This window comes from Hemicordylus capensis, chromosome 15, assembly GCF_027244095.1.
Source record: "Hemicordylus capensis ecotype Gifberg chromosome 15, rHemCap1.1.pri, whole genome shotgun sequence".
Lineage (NCBI taxonomy): Eukaryota > Metazoa > Chordata > Lepidosauria > Squamata > Cordylidae > Hemicordylus > Hemicordylus capensis.
In genome coordinates this window covers 2,519,251-2,536,209 of record NC_069671.1, presented here as the reverse complement: position 1 = coordinate 2,536,209, position 16,959 = coordinate 2,519,251, and the positions used below count along the sequence as shown (strand labels likewise).

Here is a 16,959-nt window from a genome sequence, read left to right as displayed (position 1 = left end):
TGGGATGCCAGAATTTTATTGTCAATTGTTATAGATATCGTCACAGAATATAGGCTGTTCCCAGTAAAGTTGCTTTTTGTAATTGGCTGGTGGTGATTTCCGTGGCCCCGATGGTGTTGAGGTCCTCTTCAAGGTCTTTTGGAACTGCACCCAGGGCACCAATTACCACTGGGATTATTTTGGTCTTTTTCTGCCACAGCCTTTCAATTTCAATTTGTAGATCTTTGTATTTGGTGATTTTTTCTATTTCTTTTTCTTCTATTCTGCCACCACCTGTTATTGCTATGTCGATTATTTTGACTTGTTTTTCTTTCTTCTCGACTACAGTTATATCTGGTGTATTGTGTGGCAGATGTTTGTCTGTTTGTAGTCGGAAGTCCCATAATGTTTTTACATCTTCATTTTCTTCAACTTTTTCAATTTTATGGTCCCACCAATTTTTGGCTACAGGTAGCTTGTATTTTTTGCAGATGTTCCAGTGTATCATCCCTGCTACTTTGTCATGCCTTTCTTTGTAGTCATTATTATTCATTCGATTTCTGTACTGCCCTTCAAAAATGGCTCAGGGCGGTTTACACAGATAAATAATAAAATAAATAAGATGGCAAAACTTCAGCTTTTTGGCAAGTCACGTCAGCTCTATGTCCACAGACATAAGTTCACCCAACTTTCACCTGCTCCCCACCTCTGAAAATCTTTGACATGAGCCCCCGGTTTCACCACCCGATAATGGGGCATTAAATAGGAACGGGGCACTTTAGCTCAGCCTTATTTAAATGCCTGTGCATTGGTGCTTCCTAGTACAGAAGAATGACCTTCCACCCCAGCTCCTGCTTGCCCCGTGCCCAGGTGGTCCCTGCGGCTCCTGAGGAAAGAGATTTGATCAAGCAAGATGGAACTAAGAGAACGTCTTCTTCGCTACGAACCCCACTGCCCATTGAGATTGTCAGGAGAGGTTCGTCTGCAGTTGCCACCGGCTTGTCTGGTGGCTTCTTGGGAACGGACCTTCTCCACTGCTGCCCCAAAGTTTTGGAATGTGCTCCCTGTTGAAATAAGAGCCTCCCCATCTCTTGACTGACTAAGTGCTATCAAGTCAGTGTCAACTCTTAGCAACCACATAGATTCTCTCCAGGCTGATCTGTCTTCCACTTGGCCTTGAAGGTCTCTCAGTGGTGCATTCATGGCTGTCGTCATCAAGTCTGTCCACCTTGCTGCTGGCCGTCCTCTTCTCTTTCCTTCCACTTTCCCCAGCATTATGGACTTCTCAAGGGAGCTGGGTCTCTGCAGAATGTGTCCAAAGTCTTATGCGAAATCTTAAATGACTTCACTGGATCATGGGTGATGTGTTGGGCACAGAGTTGGCGTCCCATGCTGCCCAGTGGGGGTGTCAGACACCCCCACTGGGTAGAATGAGAAGCCTACTCTGCATATAACACATAACCCATGATCCAGTGCAGTTCCATCTTGCTCAATCATACCTCTTTCCTGCAATTTATTTTTGGCAGATCTTTTTTTGGGGGGGTGCAGGAGGGAAGTCATCCGCCAGGAGTGCCTGTTCAAGACCGCCCCCCCCGGGCCTTCTATACCTGGTGCCCAACTCCCAGGAAAGTGGGGGGAGTGGGGGGCCTCTCTTATCCCTGAAGCCACCCACCCGTGTTGGCCGCCATCTTGTCTGCATAATCCCGTACATGTCATACCAAGTCGTCCTCCTTTCTATCTTCGTTTCAGGGAGACTGGCCTCACGGGGACCCCCAGGCCCTGTGGGTCCGAAAGGAGATGCAGGCATCCGGGGACCATCGGGGATTCCTGGGGTCAAGGGCCCTGCTGGACCTCAAGGTACGCTTCAGCCATTGGTAGAGGCCCATAGCCAAGTGATAGAGTGACTGTGTCTATTAACCAACCATGGATTCACGAATCTGCAGATAGTGAATCCACGGACAGAGAAGTTCTCCTGTATTGATTGAATGTTCACCAGTTTCATTACTGGTCAATCCTGTGATGCTTGATTGAAATGTCTGACAACATTTGATGGTTGGGAGATAAGATTGCCAATGTGCAATGGTGTTGAGCCCTGGAGAGGCAATATACATTGGCATTTAGCTAATAGTAGTTGGGATGTAGCATATTTTAGATCCGACATGCATTAGTGTTAAGCATTTGAGAACCAATGTACAGAAGCGTTTTAGCATTTGACAGCTGACGGCTTCTGGGATTTCTATTTTATACCTGCCAAGTCCAGCAAGAGTTGCCAAGAAATCTAAAGGGAACACTTTTCAAGTGTGAAAATTTCTCATTCAAACCCGGAAGTCTGAATCCTTAGTTTGAAGGAATATTTAGCTGAAAGAAACTGAGAAAGATTTAGCCAAAAGAAATGGCCTTGTGGTGGGGAATGATGTGTAGCCCTATCTTGTACATGTTTACTTGGAAGTAAATCTCACTGTGTGGACACAATAGGGACGTGATCTTCAAGCAGAGGCCACTGTGACCAAGAAAGAAATCCCTGCCATATGAAAGGCCAAGAGCACCTTCTTTATAAGGCAAGGCTATTTAGTTTAGAAAAAAGACAACTGCGGGGAGACATGATAGAGGTCTATACAATCATGCATGGTGTGGAGAAAGTGGATAGAGAGAAATTCTTCTCCCTCTCATATAACACTACAACCAGGGGGTCATCCCATGAAACTGATTGCCAGGAAATTTAGGACCAACAAACGGAAGTATTTTTTTCCACACAACTCATAATCAGCTTGTGGAATCCTCTGCCACAAGATGTGGTGACAGCCAACAACCTGGAGGGCTTTCAGAGGGCTTTGGATAACTGCATGGAGGAGAGGTCTGTCAATGGCTACTAGTCGGAGGGCTACAGGCCCCCTCCAGCCTCCAAGGCAGGATGCCTCTGAGTCCCAGTTGCAGGGGAGTCACAGCAGGAGAGAGGGCAGGCCCCTTTCAACTCCTGCCTGTTGGCTTCCAGCAGCATCTGGTGGGCCACTGTGTGAAACAGGATACTGGACTAGATGGGCATTCTTGGGCCTGATCCAGCAGGGCTGTTCTTATGTTTTTAAAGCCATTTCCACACAGTGGTGTGTGTTTTGCAGTGCTGGGAAGGCCCTTTAAGAGAAATGGAACTCTATCTTAAGAACTGTATGTGGAAAGCTCTGGGAAGGGCTCCCAGCACTCTGTGCAGGCCTTCCAGGATGGTGTAGGGGCTCAAGAGGGGTAGGTTTCCCTTGAAGGAGCCCCCCCCCCACTCAGAACTGGGCACTGCACTGCATGGTGCATATGACCGTCTCCTCATGTTGCCAGAGGGACTGTGCAGAGGACTCAGCTTTGACTGAAGCTCCACACAGGCCCAGCAAACAATTAGTCAGGGAGGTGTACTCAGGACTGATGGGGTGGTGGTGTCACCACTGGCCTCCAGGCCTTACAGTGTGGAGCCCTGGCATAGGAAATGCACTAGGGATGTGAAGCAGTGCGAACAACACTTCAAGGCGGCAGCTCTGTGCATTTTAGGGATGTGCAAAAAAAAAAATTGACCGAACCGATTCGGGTTCGAATCGATTCAAATCTGCCTGAACTTGAATCTAATTCACTCAAATTGGATCTAAATTTGACTCAAGTTCAGGCAAATTCGAACCGATTAGAACAAATCCCATTCCATGCAAGCAGTTCTGAGTCATTCGATTCGAATTGATTCGGTCCGATTTTTTGCACATCCCTAAAAAGCACAGAGCTGTAGCCTTTGTTAAACCCTAACGTGTCTCTCTTGCGGCTGCTGCTGTGTTTCTTGGCAGTTGTCCTCATCTGGTTCCCCCCAGTGACATGTGGCTGGTCACCTTTCAGCACCTTCCTTTAAAGTGGCCCGCTCTTCTGTCTGCCACCTCACCTCTGTCCTGGCTGAACTATTTGTGGTTGGCGGTGCACTTTCAAAGCTCTGAACTTGATGGCTGCTTCAAGGCCTGTTATCTGGGGCTCTGTCAGAGGCTCTTGAGAGCCTAAAGTATCAGCCGCTCTGCTGGAGCAAGAATAGATTCATAGCACTTAAAGGGCATATCTCCTGTCTGCAGAGGGGAGGCTGCGAAAGGGATTTGGAAACACGCACAGGTCTGCAATGTGATGTGTGAAGAGCATGTGTGTGTGTGTGTACACACGTGCATGCATATTGCCACCCTGCTGGCACTCCAATGATCTGCCGCCTGAGGTAGCTGCCTCACCATGCCTCATGAAAGGGCCGCCCCTGAAAACAAAAACATGCATAGGTCTACAAAGTCACATGTGACTAGGCTGTGTGTGTATGAGGGAGGGGGAGGGGGGCTGCTACTGCATCATTCAATCATGCCCAGAATTTACCAATCCTGGAAGGATGCCTTCATAAGAGCAGCCCTGCTGGATCAGGCCCGAGGAGGCCCATCCAATCCAACATCCTGTTTCACACCATGGCCCACCAGGTGCCTCTGAGAAGCCCACTGGCAAGAGGTGAAAGGGGCATGCCCTCTCTCCTGCTGTTGCTCCCCTGCAATCGGTATTTAGAGGCATCTTGTCTCTGAGGCTGGAGACGGCCCATAGCCATCAAGACAAGTAGCCACTGATACAAAAATTCATGGAAGACAAATCTATGCCTCACTTAAAACCATCCAAGCCATGATGAGGGCCATCCCCTCATCAAGTGGCAGAGGATTCCATAGACTAATGATGCATGGCGGGGGGAAGTACTTCCTTTTGTCAGTCCTACATTGGCTGGCTTTGGAGACCCTTTGCATTGCACTCTGAGTCGCTGCTTTGGGCATCTGATACGTTGGGCGCTCTCTCTTCTGCCCCAACCAGCTCTAAGGTCCTGCAGTGGACTAACGTGGGTTGCTCAGGACGTGCCTGCGATCAGGAGGACGCTGAGAGCAGCGATGCATGCAGAGCCACGCAGAGTAGGGGCCTCCGAGGACGGGCCGTTCTCATTCCGGAGACGCTCTTCAAAGCAAAAGTTTCCGAATGCCAGAGCGAAGCAAGCGCACCTCTCCTTTTGATTCGAGGAAACAAAGTAGACCTGAGGCCACTGATGGACTCCCCAGGCTGGGGATTGGCTTGCTGGGGGCGTGGAGGAGGGCTCAGGCTGCCCCCCCCCATGCAAACTGGGGCAGGGAACAGAGCTCATGTGGAGCTGTGATTGTTTTTGGCAGCCCGTCTGCCTGCCGTCTCTGTGGGTCTGCTTAATGTTTATTGGGCTTGGAAGGCGTCCCGGAGAAGCCGCTGCTGGTCCTTTGGAGCAAAGCTTTCAGCTGCTGGCTCCTCCCTCCCGCTGCCCAGATCCCATTAGCCCTCCTCCCCACCCCCACTCTCTGCCCTCCCCTCTCGGGTCCCACCACTTCTTTATTATAATTTCTGGACCTCCCTGGATTGCTGGGGGAATGTGTGGGAAGGCCTGGCTCTGCCAAAAGACTTCCCCCCCCCGACCCCCAGTTCCCTTCTTCTCTCCCTCTCCACCCGCTCCTGGTCTTCAGCTGCAAGGCTCTCCGTGCCAAAACTTGCCTCTAAATCCGGCGCCTCCTAAGAACAGAAGAAGAGTCTCCCTGCTCCGGAGCAAGGCAGAGGACCTTTCTGGCCAGCCGTCCTGTTCCCAACGGTGGCCAGGCGCACGAAACCATTCCCCTTTGCCTTTTGTCCCCCAGGGACAGCTAGTCAGCGGTACACTGCCCTTGAACATGCAGGTTCCATTAGTTGTCATGCCTTTTACCGAGTCCATCTAGCTCAGTATGGTCTTCACAGACTGGCAGCAGCTTCTCCAAGGTTGCAGACAGGAGTCTCGCTCAGCCCTCTCTTGGAAATGCTGCCAGGGAGGAAACTTGGACCCTTCTGCTCTTCCCAGAGCGGCCCCATCCCATGAGGGGGAGATCTTGCAGTGCTCACATGTCTAGTCTCCCATTCAAATGCAACCAGGGTGGACCCTGCTTAGCAAAGGGGACAAGTCATGCTTGCTACCACCAGACCAGCTCTCCTCTCTGTCGTCCAACCTCCGAGAATATTCCAGACACCCCAAAATCTGCGCTAAGAAAAGCAAAATTCTGCAGCCCCTATCAATAAAGCAAATATGCCGGAGTGTTCTTATTTTGCAGAATTTGTTCTGCCTTCCTCGGTGTCTGCATCCTTGGTTCTGGAGGTCACAGCAGAGGCAGTGACATTGGCGCTTGGCCCACGGCTATTAAAAACTTTCCCAGCCCTCTCCCTGGCTTCTGGGACCTCAGCAAGGAGTCCCTGTATACTTTCACTCCTCGTTTTGCAGCCATACAGGCTCAGGACTTCTGATTTTGTACACAGCGAAAGCCGAGGGTTTTAGGCATCTGAGTTCTGCACTGGCAGCTTCATCCTTGGCTTTTCTGGCACTCTTGCCAGATCATGATATCCCCACGACCCTGCCTGAGGATCCGCTCAGATCATCTCTGCCCCTCAGTTACAGCCTTTCTTGGCTCACTTCTTATCCCTGGCTTTGTCCTCTTCCAGGTCCCGCAGGCCCTCCGGGTCCTCCAGGGCGGGATGGCACACGAGGCTTCCCTGGAGAGAAGGGTCTCCCAGGACCCCCGGGCCCACCAGGGCCCCCAGCTCCTGTAGGGCCAAAGGTATCGCAGCTCCCAGACCAAGGTAAGTCACCGTATGGAAAAGAGAGGGGCCCTCAGCTTCTTAATGGCCACTTTCATATGGCAAGGAAGTGTGGGATACCCAGAACTTTAGCAAAGGTCCCCAACGTGAACTTTCTCCCCTCCCACACACGGCTGCAAACTTCTACTCTATTTCCTAGCATGATCTTAGCCTCAGTACACTGAGCAGAGATCTTGCACTCTTTTCACAGCGCCACCTGCTGGCTAGATTTTGCATTCTGAGGAGAACCCGCCCTTTTTCATGTTCTCTTTTGTGGTTACTGGGGGAAAGGGTGGGTTCTTCTCAGTATGCAAGAGCTGGCCAGCGAGTGGCACTGTGAGCATTGCGTAAGGTGTCCAGAGGACACTAGGAAGGAACTCCAAGTTCTGTGGGGGAAGGGCTTCAGTGCAAAAGCAAGCAGAAATAGAGCGGGATCCACTGATAGATCTCCAGTGATTTCCCTGGCTGTTTAACCTTCCGGACAAAGCTCTGCACAAAGAAGGTGGGGCTGGCACCTCCCACTGACGCTGACATCAGGGGACATCAGCATCGTCAGGGTGTGTGGCCTGTGCCACCTTGGGCGATGCCCTAGTGCGAATTGGGGATTCAACTCTAGGAGAGTTTATAAAGGGCCAGCAGGGACTTGATAAGAGTTTTCCTGGGTTGGCTGCAGTTCCCCTTCCTGCCACTTCTCAGGGCGGCGCTGTGGAGCAGCAACGTTTGGGCAAGCTAGTCCTTCTCCCCTGTAAATTGCCCTAGGTGTATGGCTACTAGCCTGGACTCATAACAGCATGCTGTCCTGGATTCCTGGGCTCAAGGACTCCCTTTCCCATCTATGTCTGGTTTCCACCAGGTCAAGCTACGCACCCTGACCTTTCTCTGCTCTCTGTCTCAGGGGACCCTCTTTTGTCCAACACCTTTATCGAAGCAGGTATCACGGGGCCAGCTGGACCCCCAGGGCTCCCTGGACCGGTTGGTAAGTGTCTTGCCTTAACACTTCTTCGGGGAAGTGAAGGGAACTTACTGCTAATAATGGATAATCAGCATGTATAGAATGAATAGGAAGAGATTATTTTCTGGGGCGGGGGGGAAACTCTAGCATTCTGAGATGCTGCACAAAATCACTTGGACGCAGGGCTAACAAAAGGGAGAATTTCTGAATAAGGCTGACCTGTAACACCATCCCATTCACAAGTGATGAAAATTTGGGTGTGTGTGCACAATTCAGTGATGTTTTAGAGATGAAAAGGGAAAACCCCTGCCAGCAGGAGTGTGGTCTGAGCTGTGTGGGTGAGTCCTGGATGAATGCCTGCCCCCCATCACTGAAACCGCTCCCCAACACACACACACACGCCATTTTCTTTTTGGATTGCCCTTGCCCCTGGGACCAAGGGGCAGTTGATGGGATCTGAGCTGTCGGTGACTGACCCAGGAGAGGGGTCTTGGGGTCGTGGTGGACAACACAGTGAAAATGTCGACTCAGTGCACGGCAGCTGCGAAAAAGGCCGATTCCATGCTAGGCATCATTAGGAAGGGGACTGAAAATAAAACGGCTAACATCATGTTCTTATACAAAACGATGGTGCGGCCACACCTGGAGTACTGCGTACAATTCTGGTCACCACATCTAAAGAAGGACATTGTAGAACTGGAGAAGGTGCAGAAGAGGGCAGGAACACAGGAAGCTGCCATAAACTGAGTCAGATGATCAGGGGCTTGGAGCACCTTCCTTAAAAGGCAAGGCTACAGCACGTGGGGATTCTTAGCTTAGAAAAAAGACGACTGTGGGGAGACGTGATAGAGGTCTATAAAATCATGCATGGTGTGGAGAGAGAGAAATTCTTCTCCCTCTCACATAACACTAGAATCCGGGGTCATCCCATGAAGTTGATTGCCAGGAAATTTAGGACCAACGAACGGAAGTATTTTTTTCCACACAATGCGTAATCAACTTGTGGAATTCTCTGTTGGCTACTAGTTTGGATGGCTTGAAGAGGGGTTTGGAAGACTTCATTGAGGAGAGGTCTATCAATGGCTACTAGTCGGGCTGTGGGCCCCCTCCAGCCTCCAAGGCAGCAGGATGCCTCTGAGTCCCAGTTGCAGGGGAGTCACAGCAGGAGAGAGGGCTTGCCCTCAACTCCTGCCTGCAGGCTTCCAGCGGCATCCAGTGGGCCACTGTGTGAAACAGGATGCTGGACTAGATGGGCTTTCTTGGGCCTGATCCAGCAGGGCTGTACATATGTGCTTATGAGTTGGAGGAGATGGCTGGTCTCACCTGCCTACTAAACCTGGGGGTTGGGGCAGTGTGGGGGTAGGTGTGGGGGGAAGTGTGGGGGCAGACGGATTTGAGGGATTCCGAGTCTGTGAGAGAGTCTAGGAGGTCTAAGAGCCCAGCTCGGGGGTGAGCTTGCGTTCCTTCCCCACCCCTACCTCATCTGCAAACCCGGACCTCTCAAAGTTCACCAGCATCCCCAGTTCCTTCACTGAGCTGGGGGTTGAACTATAAGACCTCAAGGAGCCCCTTCTGGCCCCAAGATATTATAATGTATGTAGTAGATATGACGTAGGATGGGATTGTGACGGGGGGTGATGTGAGTTGTGGTCCAACAACGTTTGGGTTTGGGATCCCTGCCTTAGTAGATCCAAGCAGCCCCGTCAGGATCAGCTACGCTTTGTCGTATTATTTACCTGAGTCGAAGACGACTCTGCATTTGAGATGACTCCCTTAAAACATAGATGCTGGCTATGCCTGCATTTACTCAACAGGAACAGGTCTCTGGATTTACGATGACCTCCTGGTGTCTAATATCCATCAGACAACACAGAAAAAACCTAGGTGGGTGGAAGTGGAAGGAGCCTTGAAAGCACAATGCTGGCCTGTTGGCTGCTCCGTTCAATAACTGGCCTTCTTGTGGCCTCTGGTGGTAGTGTGTGGTCATTGCAATTTCTTGGTGAGAAAGGAGCTGGCGGTCCATGGAGCTTGGATAGGGTCAGGTGTAGAGGTGTGGTGGTGGTGGTGGGGACTCTAAAAACTCTTTAGGCCTTCCCTCAACATTCCTTGGCTGCTCCTCACAAGCAGGGAACCAAAAAAAAATCACCTTAAAATTTTGCTGTAGGTAAAAGTTGAGTTTCTTTCTTTCCTCCTTTCTTTGCCTCAGTATCCTTCCTGTTGGCTTGCTCTTTCTTTTTCTCTCTTTTTTCCTTTCCTTCTCCTTCTCCTCCTTCTCCTTCTCCTTCTTCTTCTTTTCTCTCTTCTCCTCCTCCTCCTCAGCAGGGGTGTAAAAAAGTGCCTTTCTCCCTCCAGGTCCCCCAGGGCCAATGGGAATGCCAGGACCACCTGGACGTGATGTAAGTATGCCAAATCCCTGGGGAGGAGACATGGATGGTGGCAGCAGCAGTGGATACTGGCCAGTTCCAGTTGAAATTTTGGAAGGAGTCTCTCCCAGCCCTGTCTTGGAGATGCTGCCAGGGAGGGAACTTGAGACCTATGCTCTTCTCTGAGAAAATCTGTCAGTGCTCACACATGGAGTCTCCCATTCAAATGCAAACCAGGGTGGACCCTGCTTAGCAAAGGGGACAATTCATGCTTGCTACCACAAGACCAGCAATTGGCAGAAATTTCCCCCAAAGTTTACTCCATGGAGAGAGTTTGTTCATTGTCTAACCCTATTAGCCTTTTCCTCTGTGCAAAAATGATTGCAATTTTTACCCTAAATTGTTTGGGGATAGGGATAAAGAAGGGGTGTAAGTACAACAAGGTAATCAACAAGGTAAACCCGATTTCCATCTCTGTCAGGGTGGCCTGTTGCCAAAAATCACAGGAGCATTCACAGCTGCTCTTGTGGTAGCAAGCAGGCATTGTCCCTTTTGCTAAGCAGGTTTGCATTTGAATGGGAGACTACATGAGTGTGCACTGCAAGATATTCCCCTTAGGGGGATGGAGCCACAATGGGAGGAGCACCTGCCTGCTTGCATGCAGAATGTTCCAAGTCCCCTCCCTGGCAGCATCTCCAAGATAGGGCTGAGAGAGACTCCTGCCTGAAAGCTTGGAGGAGCTGCTGCCAGTCTGGGTTGACGATACTGAGCTACATAGACCAATGGTCTGACTCTGTATATGGCAGCTTCCTATGAGACAGCCAACATTTGTGGGCCCGGACTATTATAATGACATGAAGATAAATGCATCTGGCTTCTGCCTTTGTTATGGTCAACTGCCATTCTCCCCTCGCTCCCAGCCATAATGGCCAGAGGCTGGAAGGGGATTTCAATCCAGCTACATCTGGGGATCCCACCTTCGGAGCCCCAGATCCAGAAGATTTAGGAGGCTGCTCTCCAGCCTGAAAGGGGGCCCAGGAGCAGTCTGCAAGCCAATCTTAAAGACAAAATGAAAAACCCCGATAAATAAGAACAGAGCAACAGCGTGGAAAAGTGTAGCGATAGGGGTGAGAATTTGACAGGCCAGTGATCTTGAAGAGCAAATCAACAGACCAGTGATCTCTCAGATGAAAAGGACATCGGGCTTGGTACCAGGCCTGAGGGGTTAAAATTCCCAGTGGGGCATGAGCAGGGTGCATTCAAAAAAGAATGCAAAGGGTCTTGGGTGCAGAGACCCTTTCATGCCTGATCATGAAATTGTGGTTTGTTTCAGGGAGCTCCCGGAATGCCAGGTGTGGACGGGGCAGCAGGTACCCCTGGGGGGAAAGGAGAAAGGGTGAGTATGCACATTCGTACCTCTGACCTGGCTGTAGGGGTGGGTGTGGATGCAATATCCAGCAGGAGCTTTGCAGTTTATCCTCAAGATGGTGATGGGCCACGGCTGTGTGGTCGAGCATCTGCTTTGTATGCAGAATGTCCTGGGTTCGATCCCCAGCATTTCTAGGTAGGGCTAGGGAAGACCATCTGAAACTGCTGCCAGCCAGTGCTGCTGGCTTGAGCTGCTGCCAGTCAGTGTAGACAATCCTGAGCTAGATGGGCACAGTACAAGCAACTTCCTTTGTCCAGCACTGAAATTATGAAAGGGGCGTGCGAGTGCACCTTTAGTGAAGACAAGTAGTAAAAAAGAAAAAAGTTCCACCGTTACAAGCCTCAAGGTTCTATTGCTTATACATATGACAGTTTATAAGCTAATTGCTTGAAATTTGGCATGCTTGATGTACTTGAGGAGGTCTACGCTTATGCTGAATCTCGAGGAGGTCTGATCAAAACTGCCACAGCTACAGCAAGTTAAAAAGTGTGGAAACTTGACACATTGGCCTTTTTTGGTCCATTTTTTAGACAGGTGTGTTATTTTCCTCTTCTTTCAAATGCTGATTTTAAAAAAATCTTGATTTGGGCCTCAAAGGCCAAGGAAACGTGGGGGTTCCCTTGAGGCCAAGTTGTAAGCGAGCACATTTGGTGACATTGCACAACATTACTCATTACACAACCAAAATTACACATTATACAACATTACGCATTGCACAACATTTGAATGGGAGTCTATATGTGAGTACGGTAAGATATTCCCCTTCGGAGATGGGGCTGCTCTGGGAAGAGCGCCTGCCTGCCTGCTTGCATGCAGAAGGTGCTAAGTTCCCTCCCAAGATGGGGCTGAGAGAGATTCCTGCCTGCAGCCTTGGAGAAGCTGCTGCCAGTCTGTGTAGACAATACAGAGCTAGATGGACCAATGGTCTGACTCAGTATAAGGCAGCTTCCTTAGGTGGCACATCTATGAAGGCATCAGACTCCAGTTCTCTGGCTTTGTGACACTTGAGCTAAAATGAGAGAGCCTTCAATCTGGTCTTAAACTGGCAGGTGTTTTGACCATTAAATATGAGTTATTTTTGAACCAATGTTCACACAGGCAAAAAGGAGGGAGGCCAGAGAGGAAAGAGAAGAATATAGAGAGCACAGACTGACGTTTTGCTTCCTTATTCTCTTCTCCAGGGACCACAAGGATATCCTGGCCACAGAGGTCTGGATGGAGAGCGTGTAAGTGGAAGAGGTGGGGAGGGGGAGAAGCCTGCCAGAGCGGGCACAAAAGATGCTGACGTGTCTCCAGGTTTTCCCCTGTTACTAATGAGTGAGGGCCATCATCCCATAGGGAGGTTTTCCTGCACAAGCCTCCATGAAACCTACAGTTCAGTGTGACTCGCACCGAAGAGTGTCTTGGAGGTCTCTTCCCCATGGGATACCGTGCACTCTCTTCCATTCTCCCACTCGAGACAGCACCCCAAATCTGGCATTTTCCCCAGGGTGGGACCCAGATTTTTTGCTGTCCCAGGCACATTTTAAGTTACTGCTGTGCTTGTGTAAATTCACACACATGCACACGTGGAAGGAGAGCTGGCCTTGCGGGAGCAAACACAGATTGTCCCCAGGTCCAACCTGGTTTTCATTTGCATGGGAGACTACATGTGAGTACTATAAGATATTCTCCTTAGGGGATGGAGCTGCTCTGGGAAGAGCATCTGCCTGCTTGAATACAGAAGGTTCCCAGTTCCCTCCCTGGCAGCATCTCCAAGATAGGGCTGAGAGAGAGACTCCTGCCTGCAACCCTGGAGAAGCCGCTGCCAGTCTGTGTAGACAATCCTGAGCTAGATGGACCAAGGGTCTGACTCAGTAGATGGCAGCTTCCTACCTTCCTATGAACTGGCACTGCACAGGGGAGAAGAATGAAAGGCTCTCTGTTCCCACCATGATCCGGATGTCTCCACAAGCTATTTATGGAAAACCAAGCAATGGTCAATGACGTGACTTTAAAGCCACATCTGATTTGGCCCCGAGCTGCATCTGTGAGCCTCCTCCAAAAGCACAGGCGGGCTCTTCCCTTTTTCCCCGCTCAAGGCATCTCCAGAGCTGAAGCAACGCCACTGCCCACCCCCGGAAAGGAATGTTGCCCCCCACCCCCACCCCTGGGCCAGCCCTCTTTGCTCTCACTTTGCTCACCGTTAAACTGTGCTTTTCTCATGATGTGCTTATTAGAGAGGTGCACAAGGCTGATTTTTTTGATTTGCTTCCAATTCAAATCGAATTCCGAAAACTTGTTTTGAATTAGAATCAGATTTGAATTCGGTCTGAAAATTTGACCCTGTTTTGGTGCCTTTTAAAACCGGTTAGCGGGGCTGAAGGGTTTTTTAAAGGTTTTTTTAAAGGGCTCTTGAATCGAATTCAAATCAGATTTCAAAAATGCATTTCAAATTCAATTCGAATTGCCCTTTTAAGGGCATTTTGAATCACTCAAAAGCACCCATGTTCGAGTCCACCCAGATTCGAGTTGGATCAATTTGCATTCGGATCGATTTGCAGATCCCTAGTGCTTCTCACGTGCATTAGAGCACATGCCGTCTCCTGTTTCTAACCCGCAGGGTACGGCTTCTCAACCTGGTCCCCAGATATTGTTGGGCTACCACTCCCATCACCCCCAGCCACCATGACCCTTGTGGCTGGAGTGATGGGAGTTGTAGTCCGATGACGTCTGGGGACCCCAGGTTGAGAAGCCCTGCTGTAATGACATCTCTCTTCCGTTTCAGGGGGAGCCAGGCCCCAAGGGTGAACCGGGCGAGAAGGGCAGCTGGGTAAGCTGTGGGGAGTAACATCCTCACTTTTTCTTTTTCCCTCCATCCCCCCCACACCCAACGGTCCCCAGCCACTTCCACACCCAACAGCCCAAATTCAAAAGGTAATCCCCCCCTGCATTCCAGGGGTTAGCAACCTTGGCTCCCCAGCTGTTGTTGAACTACAACTCCCATCATCCCCTGCCACAATGGATTGTGGCTTCTCCTAGCCTAACGTTGATTGTGCGAGCTGCCCTAAAACATTCCCTGTTTGCCTTGCGCCATGGCAGAAAACACACCAAGGTTGCAAATGCCACCTGAGCTTTCAGAATGTGAGGACTCCCTCCGTGAGGAGGTGCGGGGAGGAGACGCTCCTGCATGACCCCCAGAGCGGCAGTCCTGTTAGGATCGCCAGCTTTCCAGTTGGCTGCTGTAGCTGTGCTTTTCAGCAACTGTGAGCAATTTTGTCTCTCCTGTGATGCTGTGCAAGAGTGACGCCTGCTGATATCTGCCGCAGAAACGGCTGCTCAAGGCAGAGCAGCAGGCCAGGCTGGGTTTTTTTTTCTTTTTCTGATCAGTTGGCAACCCCAGTCTCGGCATCCTCTGCAAAGTTGCAAGAGCTCTTGAGACCTGTTTCCCACAGATAATGCAGCCGCTTTATTGACCCCCTTAAAATATTGGCCCTCCTGAACCCAGCCCTGGATGGGCCTACAAAAGGGTTCACTTTTGCCCTCCTCATGGAGGATTGCTGGTCTTGTAGTAGCAAGCAGGAAGTGTCCCCTGAGCAGGCCTGGGGTAGAGACTGCTGAGTCAGGGAGACCAACGGTCTGGCTTGGTAGAAGGCAACTTCCTGCGTTCCTGTGCCGCAAGGGATGCAAACGTTTTGTTTCCCAGACAGAGGCTCTGTGCCTTTTATCAGTGGCACCCCAGACCAATTCAGCATCCCAGCAAAGGGGAAATACTGCATCAGTTGGATGCCTGCCTGCCTGCCGTATGACTCTTGAAGTCCCAGAGCAAAAAGATGGTAGTCTTGCTGGCGATGGCAAGACCTGGGGTGGCCCTTCCATGAGGCGAGGGGAGGTGGTTGCCTCGGGTGGCAGATTACTGGGGCGCCAGCAGGGGGGCAAGTTTGCAAAGCTGGCGAGGAGCACAGAGAGAGAGAGGAGAGGAGGAGGCTGCTGGCAACCTGCCCGGAACCCTCTGCACCCCCAAAGCTTGCCAGGGTCAGTTCTGAAAGGGGGTGCCCTCCACGAGGGGCGTGGGGCAAGGGAGCACTGAGCACCTCACCTCAGGGGTTGCAATACCCTGGCTGGACCTCTTCCCTGGAGGAGGGCTCCATCTTGCAACGAGGGTCTTTTAGGGACCTTTGGTGCTCTGCGAACCGGCCTCCGACTGATGCCCCAGGCCACCCTTTTCTGGTGCCGTCAGCCACAAATGCAGGCTGTGGCCCAGAGCTCACGACTCAGAGATGCGTTCTCCATCCTTTCATGCTGTCCTGCTTCCAGACTGCTTTTGCCTTAATCCGAATCCTAATACACCAGCCCTTAAGCCTATCCATCAACCCATTGCGCATCCACTCATCTAAGACTGTGACCAGGGTGAGGCTGTAGCGCCTCGCGGTGAGGCATCCTTTGCATCTTCAGTGATAAGGATCTCTGGCTGGAGAACCAGGCGCCACTGCGGCTCACACCCCGGACAGCCACTGCCTAGTCGAAGCAGACAATTCTGAACTGGGCCAGAGGTTCGCTGCCTAGGGACACCCCGATGTTGGACTACGACTCCCACCATCCCCAGCCACACTGGCTGAGGATGCTGGGAATTGTTGTCCAACAACATTAGGGGACCCAAGGCTGTGAACCCCTGAGTTAGATAGAAGGATGGACCCACTCCGTGGAAGGCAGGGGCTTGGTTTGTTTATGGAAAAGCGGCTTTGTGGTTTGTGCGCAGAAATCCCTGGCTTCTCCTGTTAAGAAGGCTCTCCAGTGGCAAAGACCTCTCTGATTGAGGTCTTGGAGAAGCACTGCCTGTCGGACAGGGGGGCCAATCCTGAGCTGGATGGAGCAGTAGTCTGATGACCCGGGACCCTCATCTGGCGGGTGTTCAGGATGGCAGAGGAGAGCACAGGCTTAGGAAGCATGGGGAATATAGGTGCCAGAAGTAAGGGAAAGCCACGGGATGGGTTCCATAGGGCAGTGCTATGAGGGGGAAGAGGCACATTGAGAGAAACCATGCCCTGTAGAGCCCCCACGCCACCTTAGAAGGTGCATACAGGCAGTTGGGAAGTGTAGTCTTTCCCAGGGCAAGTGTAGTGCAGTTGGGAAATGTAGTCTTTCCCAGGGCAAGTGTAGTCTTTCCCCACAGGGTGGAAAGCATGAAGAAAGGACAACACTTCCCAGGGCTCTGCGTGCACCTTCTAAGACGGTGTCAGGGCTCAAGAGGGCTCCTTTTCCCTTTAAAGGAGCCCCACCGGTGCTGAGGAAAGTGCAGCACTATGGTCACCTCTGCCCAGTGCCGGGAGAGCTGTGCAGAGCATTTGGCTTCAGCGGAAGCTTTGCACAGGCCCAGTAAACCATTGGGCCGTGTTGCTGGGAGCCACCACAGTGGTCGAGCATCTGCTTTGCACACAGAAGGTCACAGATTCAGTCCTGGGCAGTAGGTAGGGCTGCCAGTCAGAGCAGACAACACTGAGTTAGATGGACCCACGTCCGACTCGGTAGAAGGCAGCTTGCAACGAGGGGACAGACTCCTGGGTATTAGAGCAGGAGTTTTTCTTGGCATCCCACTCCTCTCCTCCCTTCTTCCT

General features: G+C 51.1%; 1 protein-coding gene across 4 annotated transcripts in view; it reads left to right on the top strand.

The window, feature by feature from the left end:
• Nucleotides 1–16,959, top strand: part of EMID1 (EMI domain containing 1) — a 60,040-nt gene that overhangs the window by 30,420 nt on the left and 12,661 nt on the right. For all 4 annotated transcript variants that reach the window (XM_053279243.1, XM_053279241.1, XM_053279242.1 and 1 more), the window contains exons 8-14: nt 1,729–1,836; nt 6,487–6,624; nt 7,517–7,597; nt 9,926–9,969; nt 11,270–11,332; nt 12,547–12,591; nt 14,133–14,177. In XM_053279243.1, the coding sequence (XP_053135218.1) occupies nt 1,729–1,836; nt 6,487–6,624; nt 7,517–7,597; nt 9,926–9,969; nt 11,270–11,332; nt 12,547–12,591; nt 14,133–14,177 (524 nt within the window). The remainder of the gene's footprint in view (nt 1–1,728; nt 1,837–6,486; nt 6,625–7,516; nt 7,598–9,925; nt 9,970–11,269; nt 11,333–12,546; nt 12,592–14,132; nt 14,178–16,959) is intronic.